The 18571-nt window shown below is 35.7% G+C and overlaps 3 protein-coding genes across 3 annotated transcripts; all 3 read left to right on the top strand.

Annotated features, from left to right (window-relative positions):
* Positions 1–263: 263 nt before the first annotated feature.
* LOC131988272 (globoside alpha-1,3-N-acetylgalactosaminyltransferase 1-like) lies at positions 264–4462 on the top strand. Its single transcript, XM_059353381.1, has 10 exons — positions 264–289; positions 1252–1284; positions 1647–1781; positions 1870–1978; positions 2287–2400; positions 2548–2664; positions 2880–3013; positions 3787–3864; positions 4137–4295; positions 4405–4462. Exons 1-9 carry the CDS (start codon positions 264–266, stop codon positions 4282–4284), a joined length of 894 nt encoding a protein of 297 aa, XP_059209364.1. The 3' UTR covers positions 4285–4295; positions 4405–4462.
* A 1465-nt stretch (positions 4463–5927) lies between these two features.
* On the top strand, positions 5928–11852 carry LOC131988264 (globoside alpha-1,3-N-acetylgalactosaminyltransferase 1-like). Its single transcript, XM_059353368.1, has 11 exons — positions 5928–5956; positions 7271–7315; positions 7537–7587; positions 8781–8813; positions 9197–9331; positions 9420–9528; positions 9837–9950; positions 10098–10214; positions 10430–10563; positions 11356–11433; positions 11705–11852. Exons 3-11 carry the CDS (start codon positions 7577–7579, stop codon positions 11850–11852), a joined length of 879 nt encoding a protein of 292 aa, XP_059209351.1. The 5' UTR covers positions 5928–5956; positions 7271–7315; positions 7537–7576.
* Positions 11853–14082: 2230 nt separating this feature from the next.
* Positions 14083–18230, top strand: mpc1 (mitochondrial pyruvate carrier 1). The gene is made up of 4 exons (XM_059359344.1): positions 14083–14265; positions 15551–15647; positions 16105–16237; positions 17321–18230. Exons 1-4 carry the CDS (start codon positions 14191–14193, stop codon positions 17343–17345), a joined length of 330 nt encoding a protein of 109 aa, XP_059215327.1. The 5' UTR covers positions 14083–14190; the 3' UTR covers positions 17346–18230.
* The last annotated feature ends 341 nt before the right edge of the window (positions 18231–18571 follow it).

Raw genomic sequence — 18571 nt, 5'->3', positions numbered from 1 at the left:
TAGATATTAGATAGATATTGCCACAAAACGAAAAGCTTTAGCACTTTTAAACGACAATTTTTTCTAAAAGTCCCTCTAGCTTTTTTCTTGCAGTCGACTGATTAATTGGCCAACCGATTACTTGAATGCTATGTTGAGATAACTGACATTAGCCAATGCCTGCGCTCATGAGCCCAATTACAAAACATGTCTGAAGACACATCTGCAGGAAGCTTTGTGGCTGTATCAATTTCGAAATTTCGAAGACAAGAAGACAGACAAGAATGGCCAAAACGTGGATCCTGGAAATGTAGCACAACATATCAAGTGTCTTGGTAATTTAAACACTATCTGTCACTGCAATATGATTTAAAAAAAATAGAAAGACAACATCGCAGGAACTATATCACACTAAAAGCATTGGCTGGATGGTAATGTCCACTGTAGACTAATACTTCAGGTGTGTACATAACCTTTTACGGCTCAGGTGAAGTTGTGCTGAGCATAAAGAAAGAACAGAGAGGGTCTCTTTAAAGAGAGAGAGGTGGGGTTCATAAGGTAATATTTGAACAGGACATCCTTTTCTGCATCTTATTGGCAGGTAAAACAACATGTGGATTTTGAACCGGTTCAGTTACATCTAGTTAGTGTTTCTATGCTATGAAAAGTTATGAGCTCAGCAGGCCAATATATCAGCCTGAAGGGTGTCTCAGCCATTCAGCCGTGAGCATTAAATCTCATCACAAATAAATGACAAAATTACATTTGTTCATGTTTAATTAAAACATGAAAATGCTGGTTGTAACTTTACCTGAGAGCAGTGGTGTACTGGCCACCTGGAATACTGGGACAAATCCTGTAGGGCCACAACATCACATTCCCTGTGAAATTACTAGTTTCACCATCAGAATTTAATAAGTTTGTTCCAAAAACATGTGAGGCCTAGAATAGCCACAAGTCTTTTATTCCTCTATAAGAGCTAAACAGGTTTTTTTTATCAGATGCAAAACAAAAACAACAAAAACATGATATTGGCAATATATATATCTGCAACCAGCATTGGCCAGTGAAAAAACTCTTATTAGGTCGATCACTAATCAGGTCTACTGATATTGATTCTTTTTGTGGGTTGTTGGAGTTGTTGTCTGTCTTTGTTAATTGTTGCTTTCTGTATTTTCTGGACTCTTATCTTTTTGTATTTTATTTACCTCTGTGGCTCCTCTTTGGAGAAGTAAAGATACATTTGATTTAATCTTTGCTCTTTTTTTCCAGAGTGAAATATGCTCAGCCAAGCACAATGAAAGGGTAAGATATTAAAACATTATGGTATCTTATTCAGCTGTGTAAAATCAATACCTGACAGCCTTATTATTAGAATACTGGATAGTGATCATCTCCCTCTGACACTCTAATCACACATTTAAGAAGAGGGCTTCACTTAATTTAAATTTTGTGCGATTTTATGAACTTAGTAAGTGTCTTTGGAAATGAAGTCACTCTTGGTGAAACCAGACATTGTGCATGTTGTACTGAATGCTTTTGCACATGCCACAGGTTATTAAATTATAGACATACAGACCCAAACTATGGATATTTGCTGGACTAAGACCTGAACACTGCTAAATAAATAAATACATTTAAATCCACAATTTATTTGTTCTCCCTAGACGCACTGATGTGAACTCAGTGACAAACTGGAATGCTCCTTTGGTTTGGGAGGGGACGTTTGATCCGGTGGTTATCGATGCAATCTATAAGAAGATGGACCCACGAGTTGCTGTGGTGGTGTTTGCTGTTGGCAAGTAGGTACACAGGATATTCAAGATGAAATACAAAATCTTCTTACACTAACTGATGATCCCACTGCTTTGCTTCTTCCCATCTGAACAGGTACACACGTTTCCTGAAAGGCTTTCTGGAGTCAGGTGAAAAGTTCTTTCTTGTTGACTTCAGGGTAACTTATTACGTCTTCACAGACAACGAACAAGATGTCCCCAAAGTGAGTTGTTGTTTATTAATTTATAATATATAAATGATGGAGACACACACAATAGTGCACAATGCAATATGATTCCCCTGAAAGGAAAGATTGAGGATGCCGTACACTGTTGGCTTGGACCTTTAATACAGTTGAACATAACATTATCTTTGATCAATTAGGTTTTTAGTTCATTGATTTGTTGTGATCCAGAAACCTCCACACTGATGAAACCACTTTAAATGATAAGACTGGTGTTTTTATCATTTGTAATAATTCCTCTGAAGAACCCAAAAGCCAAATAACTGTTTTTTGTATGTGTTTGTCAGATTAAACTGGGTGAGGGCCGGAAAATCTCAGTTATCACCGTCCCTAGTGCCAGCCGCTGGCAGGACGTAGTACTTGGCAGGATGAAATGGGCCACCATTACTATTGACAAACAGGTAGGAAGTGAAACGCACAGTTTTTATTCGTAAATCAGTAGAGCTCTTAAAAGGAAAAACAATAATATAGTTCACTGAAATGTTGTTTATTTTTTCCAATTGAGTGTCTTCATGGTGCATTCAGTCTCACATCCCAACTGTGTTCAGATACGCAATGAAGCAGACTATCTTTATATGATGGACATCGACAGCGTCTTCCGAAACCGTTTCGGAGCCGAGTCTCTCAGTCAGCTGTCTGCTGTTCTTCACCGGGGCTACTCCCAGGTTTTACCCTTTTATCCTGCAGTATATTCATTTAAATTTAATGGGATTTTTTCTCTATTTTGTCTAAATAATCTCATGTGATGTATTGTCTTTACTATATATTATTTTTTCAAATTATATTGCCTCATTTTCTGAATTAACATTACCATACTTACAGCTCTTAGTTAAAGTCTCTCATCCCATTTAATTTTTTTTGCCCAATATATTTTCCTCAGAACACAAAGAGGGATCTGTTTCCTTATGAGCGTCGGCCTCAGTCCACAGCCTTCATTCCTTATGGTGAAGGAGATTACTACTACACTGCTGCTGTCTGGGGTGGATACCTGGAGGACATGTACAAGCTAGTCAAGTAACAACAAACAAATTATTTTTAAACTTACTTTTATGCTATTTCTAACTGAAGGACAATGTAGAGGGGATAGAGATAATAATAATATGACAGCATGAGAGCTGACAATACAGTGGACATGTAGATACCTGACGGATAAAACAACTTAAAACTGCCCTTAAAAAGCTGATGTCTTGTTCAAAACCTTCATTTCTACTGTGAATATTTTGTTTTCTAAAAAAATGTTCTGTGTCCTTCTGACCTTTTCCCGATTAGGTCAATGAACATTAATTATTTACACAAACTGTCTCTTTTTCTCCGTATTTCACTTGATAATAACCAAAATCATGATCAAGAAAAACCATGGAAAAAGGATAGATATCAGCTCTTAAATTAGAATATTATGAGCTATTTTTGTTGTTATCATTATATTTGTCCAAACAAATGTACCTGTAGTTGTACCAGGCATTAAAACGAACAAGAAATTGAAAAAAACAAGGGTGGTCTAATAATTTTTTCCATGTCTGTAATGCACTTCAAATTGGACTTTTTAAAAAAGAAAGTCTACATCAAATTATTCAAAGTTAAAATGCATGAAGTGGCCCCAGATGTATTGTCTTTGTTGTAAAGGGTCACTGGCTCAAAAAAAGACTAGGAGACCCTTATGCAAGCCTCCCGTTGGTTTTTGAGATGAATGCCACAATTAATTTACCAAGTTTTGTTTCAAAGGATTATTTGGAAAAAAATTTTTTTAACTCCATAACAACTGTGTTCTACCTCTTTTTTTTGATCAGTTACTGTTACATGCAGTCGTTGGTGGACGCTGACAATAAGATTGAAGCTGTGTGGCAAGAAGAGAGTCACCTCAACAAGTAAAGTGTCACATTTCACTCATTCAGTGATTTTACTGTTCTTGTTTTTAACGTTCATGTTTCAAGACAATCCAACCTCAAAATATCCTCATCTGTCTTTGTACACTCGTGTCTGTCTGCCAGTCTGTTCACATTTCTTAAACCTGTTTTCTTTCATTGATTAGGCTCCATTAAGTTTCTTGTCATCTGTTCGGGGGCAATTTAGATCTCATCTAGAGCATTTGTTAGGCAAGATACAGACTATTCATAACTATCCTGTCTGTGTCATGCAGGTACTTTCTGCACAACAAACCAACCAAAGTGCTGTCTCCAGAGTACCTGTGGGCAGACTATGATGTGGTACCAGGACATGTTAAGGTCGTCAGGATTTCCCAGATAGTCAAGAACTATGCAGAAGTTCGACCCAATGGTGGAAACTGATTCTATCAATTGTATGCTGACCATTAAATTCCTTTAAAAAAATAATAGGTGGGGTAAGCTGGTATGTTTTAAGGCTATCTATAATGCACTATTAACTTATATATATCATGTCATCATCAGGGATTGAAACATCAGCCTTAAAATCAGTGGATTCTGACGAAATGCGACTGTGCTTTGTGTTGTGGAGTTCTTCACCTCTGTCTCGCCTGTTAGTCATCAGGACATGCTTTTTAACATTTTTTATCATCAGTGGTATTTCTTTTGTTCTACAACAACTCTGTTGTTCAAGTGCACCTGTATCTTCTAGATTCTCTGGGATGTACTTTTTGCACTGCTTCTGATTTTATTGTTGTTCTTTTTGATGCATTACATTCTATGAATTGTATTATCTGTTAAGACTGGAAATGTTATCACACTGAAAATATATTATAAAGTTTACTCAACTCAACTCAGCTCATCTTTATTTTACTTTTATTTTAAGCAGGGTAAGTTTCTGTTCATGAGTTATATGTACAAGTATTTGCATGTATGTAACTATGTGCATTTATGTACCTTTTCCCAAAAGCAGTGTTCCTCCATGATCTTCCAAGATCAGAAGATTGACTAGATTTACTTTATTTCCGAAAAACATCTGTGCACTGTATGTTTTACACTCAATTTAGCTACCTTTTAAATCAAGTGTTGACCAACTTTGTGAATTTTGCAATTCAGAAAGAAAACATTCTTAGCAAACGTGTAATTTAAAAAAAAGTATTACTGTGTTTTCTTTGGTAATTTTGAGGTAGGCCTTGATATGGGGTAAAGAAAATGGTCACTGATTTAAAGTTTGCAAAACCCTATTTCAAAAAGAGATATGAATGACGTCACATTGTCCCTCCTTAAAGCATTTAAAGGGTGATTCTGAACTAAATCACCAAAGTCACATAATTACACAAACAAACTGCCTGATCTCGGCAGCCATAGAGCCATTCTGTTGGGTAAAATTACTGTTTTTCTCAATGTAGTCTGGTTTCTTTGAGACATCACACAACTGCCAAAAGTGTGTACAGCTGGAAGATGCAGTGGCTAAACTAGATTTTTTCTAAATATAGAGAAATTTAAGCTAAACCTATTTTCATGTAGAGTATATAAACTGTACATTTTCATTAAACATGAACAAATGTAATTTGGTCATTTATTTGTGATGAGATTTAATGCTCATGGCTGAATTGCTGAGACACCCTTTAGGCTGATATATTGACCTGCTGAGCTCATAACTTTTCATAGCATAGAAACACTAACTAGATGTAACTGAACCAGTTCAAAATCCACATGTTGTTTTACCTGCCAAGAAGATGCAGAAAAGGATGTCCTGTTCAAATATCACTATATGAACCCCACCTCTCTCTCTTTAAAGTGACCCTCTGTTCTTTTTTCATGCTCAGCACAACTTCACCTGAGCAGTAAAAGGTTATGTACATACCTGAAGTACTGCCAGTGTCAGTCTACAGTGGAAATGTCCATCCAACCAATGCTTTTAGTTTAGTATTGTTTCTGTTATGTTGTATTTCTAGTTTTTTAATAGTGTTGCAGTTATAGATAGTGTTTAAATGATCTAGACAGTTAAAATGTTGTACTACATTTCCAGGATCCACATTTTTTCCATTCTCGCCTGTCTTCTCGTCGTCTTTGGGTAAGACTTTTACCTTTTTTTTTTCTTTACCACACTACAGCTTATTATCAAGGGGATAAAAGTAAAAAAAAAAAAAAAAATTTAAAAGACGTTTAGAATGGAAGTTTCTTTCCTTGTTTAATGTTTTTGTTTAATATAATTAAATCATTTTGCATGGTAAAGGTTTTTAATAAAATTTCCAAATATGACTCATGGATATTAAAATGATTTAAATTGGTTAAATATTATGATACATTTCCAGGACTCCTATTCCTTTACTCATTTTGGGATTCGATTTTACTGAGAAAGGTTAACATCTGCATTCATTTACACATTACATCTGCAAGGTTTATTATAAAGGGAATAAAAGCTGAACCCCAAAACAAGATGAAACACAACAAAAACACCAAATTAAATGAAAACAAGCTTTAGGATGTTTCATATAAAACTATAATATACATATAACATATCTCATCAATGTGACTCTTTTGACTTGAGTTGTCCACAGTTGAGTTCATTAGCACCTATATATCTGTTGATGTTTAACCTGTAAAAGTTTTATTTTTGTAGCTCATTTACAGTGTGAGTGTTTCAAGTACAACTGCTGCTCAGGCCCACCTGTGTGTTTATGAGGGTTCAAAGTTTTTGACTTCACAAGAACACAAATGAACACAAACTATACAAGACAAAAATGACAATATTTTAAAGCTGGTTTTAGCCCAACTTTATGCTAAAATGTATCTAAAATTTCAAAAAATACACAAGCCCCTTGTTCATGCAACTCATAGCTATTTTATTCATACATTATTCAACTAGTGCATGCAATCCAATCATTGATTAATTATCATCACTAACTTGCTATTGTGCTGTTTACTGTTATAAACCCAATTTCATCTCAGGGACAATGATGATTGAACTAAATCCAGTTAAAAGTTATATCCCTGTATACCTCTATAGTATGCAGTATATTTCTTTCAGTCATCACTTATGACCCACTAGAAGTGTGTTGCAGTGTCTGTATCTGCAAAGATCCTGCCCTATGCCTCTTTCCTTTTGATTTTACTGTGTTTGAGGTCTAGTGTGTATTGCATCCTGCACCCATGGCTAACTCACTATCTGATCTGCATTCTTCTCATTTTTTGGGGCAAGAGTGAGTCATAAATATACAAATATATAATGAATACAGCATCGGTTAAACTAAAAAATACGCACAAACAACTACAACAAAATTGGATTATAATTATTATTATGGACCTGTATCATTTGGGAAGTTACTACCATTGTATTTCTTTTTTACTGGCTGTCTCTGGTTAACTCGTCTGTTTACATTCACAGGGCCATCTATAACTATATAGCACACAGCAGCATCCCATCCTTGAGGTAAGGAGTATCAGTTTAAATGCATGTAACTGAACTGGCAACTCAAGAAAGCAAGCTTTTAATAACCCTGAGTGCAGGTACTACCTAATCCTGTCCTGTCAACAGCCCCTAGATGTTTCAGACTGTAGGAAGTTTATGAAACCGTACACTTTTGTCATATAACATTTTATTATTTAAATCCTATCATATTATAAATAAATGTTGTGTGTTTCCCTTTTAAGCTTTTGTCCAGATGTCCGCTGGAGGATTGATGACCTTATAATGGAAACTGGGTGAATATACACTTTGTTTTTAACTAACAGGGAGGAAAAGCTGGTTCAGTTATCCAAGTACATTTACTCAAATATCGTACTTAAGTACAATTTTGAGGTGCTTGTGAACTTCTACTCCATTACATCCTAGCGATAGATATTGTACTCTTTCACTGCATTCATTTTTCTGACAGCTGTTGTGTTCTATGGTATTTGTACTCTTACTGACATAAAGGATCTGAATACTTCTTCCACCGCTGATTTTACAGTTTTTATGACTCTGTGTCACATGACTGGCCTGTTGTAAAACATTCACACAATCTGCACTTAAAAAAATGATCATAAGATGATAAACAATATGAAGGTGAAACATGTTTTCCAGTAGTTCAGATTTTTGCATTGCTCTGCTGCAGGTTTATCATCATTACAATTTTATGCCTCAGACAGGGATTACATTGGGGATTTACAAAACTGTTATCATTGTAATCAAAGATTCCTCATTTATATTTGAACAGGACATCCTTTTCTGCATCTTATTGGCAGGTAAAACAACATGTGGATTTTGAACCGGTTCAGTTACATCTAGTTAGTGTTTCTATGCTATGAAAAGTTATGAGCTCAGCAGGCCAATATATCAGCCTGAAGGGTGTCTCAGCCATTCAGCCGTGAGCATTAAATCTCATCACAAATAAATGACAAAATTACATTTGTTCATGTTTAATTAAAACATGAAAATGCTGGTTGTAACTTTACCTGAGAGCAGTGGTGTACTGGCCACCTGGAATACTGGGACAAATCCTGTAGGGCCACAACATCACATTCCCTGTGAAATTACTAGTTTCACCATCAGAATTTAATAAGTTTGTTCCAAAAACATGTGAGGCCTAGAATAGCCACAAGTCTTTTATTCCTCTATAAGAGCTAAACAGGTTTTTTTTATCAGATGCAAAACAAAAACAACAAAAACATGATATTGGCAATATATATATCTGCAACCAGCATTGGCCAGTGAAAAAACTCTTATTAGGTCGATCACTAATCAGGTCTACTGATATTGATTCTTTTTGTGGGTTGTTGGAGTTGTTGTCTGTCTTTGTTAATTGTTGCTTTCTGTATTTTCTGGACTCTTATCTTTTTGTATTTTATTTACCTCTGTGGCTCCTCTTTGGAGAAGTAAAGATACATTTGATTTAATCTTTGCTCTTTTTTTCCAGAGTGAAATATGCTCAGCCAAGCACAATGAAAGGGTAAGATATTAAAACATTATGGTATCTTATTCAGCTGTGTAAAATCAATACCTGACAGCCTTATTATTAGAATACTGGATAGTGATCATCTCCCTCTGACACTCTAATCACACATTTAAGAAGAGGGCTTCACTTAATTTAAATTTTGTGCCATTTTATGAACTTAGTAAGTGTCTTTGGAAATGAAGTCACTCTTGGTGAAACCAGACATTGTGCATGTTGTACTGAATGCTTTTGCACATGCCACAGGTTATTAAATTATAGACATACAGACCTATGGACTATTATGGACTATATAAACTATGGATATTAGCTGGACTAAGACCTGAACACTGCTAAATAAATAAATACATTTAAATCCACAATTTATTTGTTCTCCCTAGACGCACTGATGTGAACTCAGTGACAAACTGGAATGCTCCTTTGGTTTGGGAGGGGACGTTTGATCCGGTGGTTATCGATGCAATCTATAAGAAGATGGACCCACGAGTTGCTGTGGTGGTGTTTGCTGTTGGCAAGTAGGTACACAGGATATTCAAGATGAAATACAAAATCTTCTTACACTAACTGAGGATCCCACTGCTTTGCTTCCTCCCATCTGAACAGGTACACACGTTTCCTGAAAGGCTTTCTGGAGTCAGGTGAAAAGTTCTTTCTTGTTGACTTCAGGGTAACTTATTACGTCTTCACAGACAACGAACAAGATGTCCCCAAAGTGAGTTGTTGTTTATTAATTTATAATATATAAATGATCAAGACACACACAATAGTGCACAATGCAATATGATACCCCTGAAAGGAAAGATTGAGGATGCCATACACTGTTGGCTTGGACCTTTAATACAGTTGAACATAACATTATCTTTGATCAATTAGGTTTTTAGCTCATTGATTTGTTGTGATCCAGAAACCTCCACACTGATGAAACCACTTTAAATGATAAGACTGGTGTTTTTATAATTTGTAATAATTCCTCTGAAGAACCCAAAAGCCAAATAACTGTTTTTTGTATGTGTTTGTCAGATTAAACTGGGTGAGGGCCGGAAAATCTCAGTTATCACCGTCCCTAGTGCCAGCCGCTGGCAGGACGTAGTACTTGGCAGGATGAAATGGGCCACCATTACTATTGACAAACAGGTAGGAAGTGAAACGCACAGTTTTTATTCGTAAATCAGTAGAGCTCTTAAAAGGAAAAACAATAATATAGTTCACTGAAATGTTGTTTATTTTTTCGAATTGAGTGCCTTCATGGTGCATTCAGTCTCACATCCCAACTGTGTTCAGATACGCAATGAAGCAGACTATCTTTATATGATGGACATCGACAGCGTCTTCCGAAACCGTTTCGGAGCCGAGTCTCTCAGTCAGCTGTCTGCTGTTCTTCACCGGGGCTACTCCCAGGTTTTACCCTTTTATCCTGCAGTATATTCATTTAAATTTAATGGGATTATTTCTCTATTTTGTCTAAATAATCTCATGTGATGTATTGTCTTTGCTATATATTATTTTTTCAAATTATATTGCCTCATTTTCTGAATTAACATTACCATACTCACAGCTCTTAGTTAAAGTCTCTCATCCCATTTAATTTTTTTTGCCCAATATATTTTCCTCAGAACACAAAGAGGGATCTGTTTCCTTATGAGCGTCGGCCTCAGTCCACAGCCTTCATTCCTTATGGTGAAGGAGATTACTACTACACTGCTGCTGTCTGGGGTGGATACCTGGAGGACATGTACAAGCTAGTCAAGTAACAACAAACAAATTATTTTTAAACTTACTTTTATGCTATTTCTAACTGAACGACAATGTAGAGGGGATAGAGATAATAATAATATGACAGCATGAGAGCTGACAATACAGTGGACATGTAGATACCTGACGGATAAAACAACTTAAAACTGCCCTTTAAAACCTGATGTCTTGTTCAAAACCTTCATCTCTACTGTGAATATTTTGTTTTCTGAAAATCTTTTCCGTGTCCTTCTGACCTTTTCCCGGTTAGGTCAATGAACATTAATTATTTACACAAACTCTTTTTCTCCGTATTTCACTTGATAATTACCAAAATCATGATCAAGAATAACCATGGAAAATGGCTAGATATCAGCTCTTAAATTAGAATATTATGAGCTATTTTAGTTGTTATCATTATATTTGTCCAAACAAATGTACCTTTAGTTGTACCAGGCATTAAAACGGACAAGAAATTGAAAAAAACAAGGGTGGTCTAATCATTTTTTCCATGTCTGTAATGCACTTCAAATTGGAAATTTTCAAAAAGAAATTCTATATCAAATTATTCAAAGTTAAAATGCATGAAGTGGCCCCAGATGTATTGTCTATGTTGTAAAGGGTCACTGGCTCAAAAAAAGACTAAGAGCCTCAAAACAAGGAGACCTTTATGCAAGCCTCCCATTGGTTTTTGAGATGAATGCCACAATTAATTTACCAAGTTTTGTTTAAAAGGATTATTTAAAAAAAAAAAAAAAACAATATTTAACTCTATAACAACTGTGTTCTACCTCTTTTATTTGATCAGTTACTGTTACATGCAGTCGTTGGTGGACGCTGACAATAAGATTGAAGCTGTGTGGCAAGAAGAGAGTCACCTCAACAAGTAAAGTGTCACATTTCACTCATTCAGTGATTTTACTGTTCTTGTTTTTAACGTTCATGTTTCAAGACAATCCAACCTCAAAATATCCTCATCTGTCTTTGTACACTCGTGTCTGTCTGCCAGTCTGTTCACATTTCTTAAACCTGTTTTCTTTCATTGATTAGGCTCCATTAAGTTTCTTGTCATCTGTTCGGGGGCAATTATATCTCATCTAGAGCATTTGTTAGGCAAGATACAGACTATTCATAACTATCCTGTCTGTGTCATGCAGGTACCTTCTGCACAACAAACCAACCAAAGTGCTGTCTCCAGAGTACCTGTGGTCAGACTATGATGCGGTACCAGGACATGTTAAGGTCGTCAGGATTTCCCAGATAGTCAAGAACTATGCAGAAGTTCGACCCAATGGTGGAAACTGATTCTATCAATTGTATGCTGACCATTAAATTCCTTTAAAAAAATAATAGGTGGGGTAAGCTGGTATGGTTTAAGGCTATCTATAATGTACTATTAACTTATATATATCATGTCATCATCAGGGATTGAAACATCAGCCTTAAAATCAGTGGATTCTGACGAAATGCGACTGTGCTTTGTGTTGTGGAGTTCTTCACCTCTGTCTCGCCTGTTAGTCATCAAGACATGCTTTTTAACATTTTTTATCATCAGTGGTATTTCTTTTGTTCTACAACAACTCTGTTGTTCAAGTGCACCTGTATCTTCTAGATTCTCTGGGATGTACTTTTTGCACTGCTTCTGATTTTATTGTTGTTCTTTTTGATGCATTACATTCTATGAATTGTATTATCTGTTAAGACTGGAAATGTTATCACACTGAAAATATATAATAAAGTTTACTCAATTCAACTCAACTCAACTCAACTCAACTCAACTCAACTCAACTTTATTTTACTTTTATTTTAAGCAGGGTAAGTTTCTGTTTATGAGTTATATGTACAAGTATTTGCATGTATGTAACTATGTGCATTTATGTACCTTTTCCCAACAGCAGTGTTCCTCCATGATCTTCCAAGATCAGAAGATTGACTAGATTTACTTTATTTCCGAAAAATATCTGTGCACTGTATGTTTTACACTCAATTTAGCTACCTTTTAAATCAAGTGTTGACCAACTTTGTAAATTTTGTATTCAGAAAGAAAACAGTCTTAGCAGACGTGTAATTTAAAAAAAAATATTACTGTGTTTACATTTGTTAATTTTGAGGTAGGCCTTGATATGGGGTAAAGAAAATGGTCACTGATTTAAAGTTTGGTGTATTTAATGATTTCAAATCCATGGATCTAAATGGACTGGCTCCAAATCCTGTTTTTATCCTTTTATTGTCAACTCAAGCAGTATGGCACTTACAATCACTGAAGTTGTAATTAAAGATTTGACAAAAAATAAATGTTCAATTTTATTTTACATTTAAATTTCAACCCGGAAGTGATTTGAGTGCCCTTTATGGACTCTTTGGGTTGTACTCAGTTTTCAGCAGGCCCACGTTTTTCTTTCTTCTATTGGTTTGTAGCAGCTATCTTTGCTCAGAAGGGTTTTATTAGCGGCATGGATACTTTTCTTTACATCTTATTTTACAGCCTGAATCTTATCATTTTAGCTACTGTTTCCTACAATAGTAGCTAAACATTAATAATCTCGTCCTTATCACCCCCACATTTTTTGTTTTTTTTAAACTTTATTAAAACAACATGGTGCAATACAAGACAAAACGCCAACAAAACGCCGTCAGGAGGTTTCAACAATACAGAGGCAAGCTTTCATACAAAAACATTGTAAAGTGTACATAAATTCAAAGTTTTTATAGCTTTCATGTTGGTAGCTGTCTTAATAGACTTAATATATTGTTTGGTTTCATTTTCAAAGACAAAGAGAGTTTTTTGATTAACGTTATGGATATGCCATTTGGCTAACTGTATCATGAGATTGATGATATAGTATTTAAGTATTTTATAGTATTTTTTCCTTTTGCAAAAGGAAAGTCAGTGAAACCAAACAGTATATGTTCAAAGCACAGGGACAAATGAGGTTCAATCGAAAAAGAAATCAGGTTACAAATATCTTCCCATAACATAATTTAGCTAAGAAAGGGCAAAGACCAAAATAAATGAAAAACATCTTCAGGGTGTCATTCACAGAAAGAGCAGTTAAAGTCTATGTCTTTCTTAAATCGTTGTAAAAAAAAAAAAAAAAAAAACTTTAGATGGGTAAATTCTGTGAATTATCTTAAAAAATACTTATTTAACCAATTTAAATTTAACAAATTTAATCAATTTAAATTTTTGATTATATATCAAGCAGGTAAATTCCAGATCTTTTTTCCTGTTAAGGTTATTAATAAGGTTACTCCAGTAGGTTGTTACATATGGAGTTGATACGACTTCTTTCTGAAATAAAGACCGTATATTACGGTTACGATTTCAAGTTGGGTTGGATCAAAGGGCAATAATGATGGATTTTGTATGAATGTACTTTTAACTAACATAATTACACCTAGAGAGATTGAATTTATGATATCACCTCCACATACGGCCTACAGAGACAGGTAACATATATATCTATGCCTGGTAACACCCGGGGGCTGGGGCTGCGCTGAGTAAATTGCGACAGTGTCGTAACGTGCCAATGTTATGGTCGTAAATTGGAACAGTCGTCCTCTGAGCTGAGTTTTCGGTCGCCCTTCAACACAGAAAGAGTGCTCCTCTCGGCCAAAACAGACACCAACCCAGCGTTAAACCATGGCAGGGGTACTTGCACGGAAAGCTATTGACCACCTGAAGAGCAAAGAGTTCAGGGATTATTTGACGAGGTATGTAATTTGAGCTGTAAGATTTTCTATTAGCACACATGCTAAAGTGTCGTTAGCATGATCGAGTGACTAAATTTCAGCTAGTAAGCGTTGGCTCATGTTGAACAGCCCGCTTAATGCCCCGTTATGCCCAGACAATGTTTTAATAACAGTTTATGACTATTGTCAACGATGTATGCCTTCCCGTTTGTTACATTTGGCGTCGTTTCTGTCGTTTCTCTGCTAGTTTTCAAGGACGATTGCCTTTTCCGTACATAACGTTAGTTAGTGCTCACTTAACTTGTTTCTCCACTTTATGAGGTTGACTGGAAAGAATGAAGACTTTGGATAAACGTCATTATTATTTTTAATTAAACTTCATTTGAGCGACATGTTTTCAGCTGCTCTTAAAACACCCAAAACAACTTGCAAACCTTGAAAGTAGGTCGTAGTTTTAGAGAGGTTGCAACTACTTGTGCTTTATTGTTATGGAGTGTCAAATCGGACTTTATAGACACAAATAAGCAGAGAAACAAAGATACCTTTTTTAAAATTTACGTTTTGACAAGTTGTCAAGTCGTTGGTTTATGTGTACATGATACCCTGGTAGTGTGTCCTTTGTTGATGGTGTGTTTTGTCATTGAGTAAAAAATACAGTAATCAATAGTTTTAGCATATGTGATAAATGCTTTGGTAGACAGAGAGCTGCAAGCGTAGTTAAATATTTTCATCCAGGTACTAAAATGTTACCTCATTTAGGATGACCTAGGTTAGTGATGTGCAAACAAAGCTGATGACGTCCCTCCCTGCAGGACACCCGGACTCTTTAAATTGTACTAGTACTAGTGTCAATATTTTTATTTATTATTATTATTTTTTCAGGCCTGAAACAGACCCATGACCTATTTTAGGTGGCAGCAGTTCTTGTTGTGCATTTCAGTATGACTTATCTGTATTTATGTTCTTTTCTCTTCTATGTGGCCCTGAAAAATAACCTGTTCAACAGCACGGTATGTACTTGTGCTTTCTGTCTTCTGTCTGTCTATATATGTCATATCTGTTTCAGTCTGTCTCTCCTCATCTGTGACAACCTGCTGGCTAACATGGGTGTTTTATTTTTAAATCTTCCTTTCATATTTTTGTCTCATGAGTACTTTAAACAATGAGATTCACAATATTTGACAATTAAGTATTCACGTGGTAGTTATTGTATGATTCTGTTCTGATGTACAATCAGCTGAAGATAAAAGTCTAAATCACGAGTATATGGTCCAGACTTTTAATATGTCCCTTTGTGTGTATTTGCACAGCATTTCTGGGGTCCTGTAGCAAACTGGGGTCTTCCTATAGCAGCCATTTCAGATATGAAGAAGAGCCCTGATATTATCAGTGGCAGGATGACCTTCGGTAAGTAACACAGACACATGAATGTACTTATAAACCCAGATTTACACATGCAGGGCACATACAATACCCCTATCCTTTTCTAGATATGTTTATGAGGGTTAGTTTTGTAAATTGTATTTTATCTCAAGGTTTCTTAGAAATAAGATATTTAAACCACAGCTGCAATTCTTGAGTTACTTTTTGTATTTTCTGTAACTGCCGTTTTTCTATGTTATTTTCTGAATGATAGAGCTTTTACTTTGGTCTCAAAATGGCTTCTAAGGATCAGAAAACCCCTGTTTAGATGCTTAATATATTTCTGGGCAATTAGGCTGGGTGACATATTGATTTAATGTGTTTTAGCCATGGTAAGAAGGGTAGGAAGTTTCCAGCAGCAAGTGGTTCACAACAAGACGGTGCTATTATAGTTGTAAATGTAATAAACTACTGCCTGTGTGTTTTTTCTCCGTCCTCTCAGCTCTGTGCTGCTACTCACTGCTCTTCATGAGGTTTGCCTATAAAGTGCAGCCACGCAACTGGCTACTGTTTGCCTGCCATTTGACCAATGAGTCAGCACAGCTTATCCAGGCCAGTCGTCTCATCAAATTCAAGTAAGCAATATTCTATGCTGTGATTTTCTGTTGTCATTGTAAAGGGACCACGTGTCATGAGACACTCCTGCTCAAAATTTTCAGAATATCTCATCCATATTTTCCCAATTTATGGAGGCTTTATGTCCTGGGCTTATGTCAACAGTTTTCAATTATCTGTCTGAGAAATCACATTCTGTTGGTCATAATTCCACTCCAGCTTCTGTACGAGGTTTAAGAAAAATGAATGAAGTTATGTAGGCAGCTTCGCAGGCTACTATTATACCATTTGCTTTATCCTGAAGCTTGTGTGTTCAGGTTAAGTCATACTATCCTTTTTTCTTTATTGCAAGTTATTTGTGAGGATATTGAAAAAAAAATAGTTTTCTCTCCAGTTAATTGAAACCTGGTCTATATTTTGCCACCATGACTTTTGACCCAGTTCACCATTTCTTTGGTTCAGTCTTCTCCACTTCTGCCTTCTGCGTGTTACCATTTTCAGTTCCCCATTGATCCATGAAACAACGACAGCAAACTCCAGGCTAGAAATACACATGTTGAAAATGGCAACTTCTGAAAATGGGAAGATGAAAATTTGGATCTTGGAATAAAGCAGGCCTGCTTGTCATATATGCTTTTTAATGTTTTTCTTGAGGGGGATTCAGCCATCTTAATGTCAGGTGGAACATTTGCGTCCCCACAGGCAAATGTTCCTTCAAAACAAGGTCTCTCCCAACACTATCTTGCAAAGGCATCTTCACTGCAGCCTAGGCTTCAGCCGCCTGAGGGAGTTGTTTGGTTTAATGAAACACACACAGCCCAGAGAGTTTATGATGGGTTCAGCCACACCTTTCTCCAGTGCGTACACAGCGTTAAAACAAAGACAAACACATATAGATCTGACTATTCAAACCACAGTACCATTTCATCAATGACTTAACTAAAGATTTATGAGAATGTTAGATTGACATATCTTTATCACTTGATATGAAGGCATTTAGGATAGTAAGACATACGTTAAAAAATAATTTACATATATTTTAAATTAAGGTTATGACATGAAACAGAGCTGTATTCACTTTGAGTGTTTCTATTTTATTACAGTATGGAGAAGAAGACTGGATCTTAGTGGCAGAGTGAAGCAGCTGCAGAACGTTCACTGCAGAGTGACACCACAAAGCTGCTTCAACAGCCAACTAAACCTGGACAACAAAACTAATGCATCTAAACCTCTTGTCTAATCACCAAAACTGTGGCACTTCCACCATTTTTAAACTCATGTTACCACAATTAATCCTCCTCATCAAGTTTTAGTCACTTTTACTCACAGACAGAAAAAAAGATGCTTTTCTTCAAGAATAAAGGTCAACTGCTGTAAAAAAAAAATTTTTTTAAAGATATTTGCAATATTCATAACACATTGACACACACAAATACACCTCCTGTGAATGTACTCAGCTAACCAGCCTGACAGTTAGCTGCCTATCACATTGGCTGTTGCACACTCTCACACTAGGCTAAAGCAATCATTATTCAACAAACATCCCATTTTAGATCATCAGAATTATTATTTTTTTAACTTTAGGAATGGCTTGGTAATTGAAATATTGATGATAGTTCATGGAGAACTTCACCTGAGGTCAGTATGTGCAAATATGTCCACATAAGGCAGATTATCACTTGCGAAACAAATGGACTTTCATTCTTTAACCTTTACTTAAACACAGAGGACACACGGAGAGCTAAGCTTTTTGTTGTGCTGTGGAGCAAGATTTCATGCTGTACAATGAAAACAGAGTTTATATGATGATCTGATTTGGCATGGTTTAATGAGAGTATAATAAATAAGACAAGCTGTTTCTGTCTGTGTTGACCAAACATGTACAGTGTGTTGTTGTCATGTGTCATTCTCATTAATTTATTGTCATGTATAATTCATATTATTTTTCCCTAATTAATTATTTGATTTTCTGGGTTTGTTCAAATAAACTGGCTATAACCAACTTGAACAGAATTCAGAGAGTGAGTAAATTATTTGCAATGATTGTTTTTCTTGAAGCTCAGCTGTTACTGAAATTTTCATTTGATTATTGTTTATCTCAAGTCCTGTTCCAATGTCATTGTCATGACTCAGGTGATTTTGACAATGTCAAATATTTCACCATGTTAATGTCAAGGAGGGCACTGCCTTGTATTTACAATCAACATGGTGCTCTGCAGCCTAATGCCCTTGGTAAATGAACACTAAACAGTTAGAAAGAAAAAATCAAATGTGCAGGAATTGAATTGGTGTGTGTGTATATATTATGTATACAACCCAGCTTTTATGTGAAAACTACCTGAGAGGTGGATAAA

Source organism: Centropristis striata, chromosome 2, assembly GCF_030273125.1.
Source record: "Centropristis striata isolate RG_2023a ecotype Rhode Island chromosome 2, C.striata_1.0, whole genome shotgun sequence".
Lineage (NCBI taxonomy): Eukaryota > Metazoa > Chordata > Actinopteri > Perciformes > Serranidae > Centropristis > Centropristis striata.
Note: the sequence above shows the minus strand (reverse complement) of the source record. Positions and strands in the feature narration are given on the sequence as shown.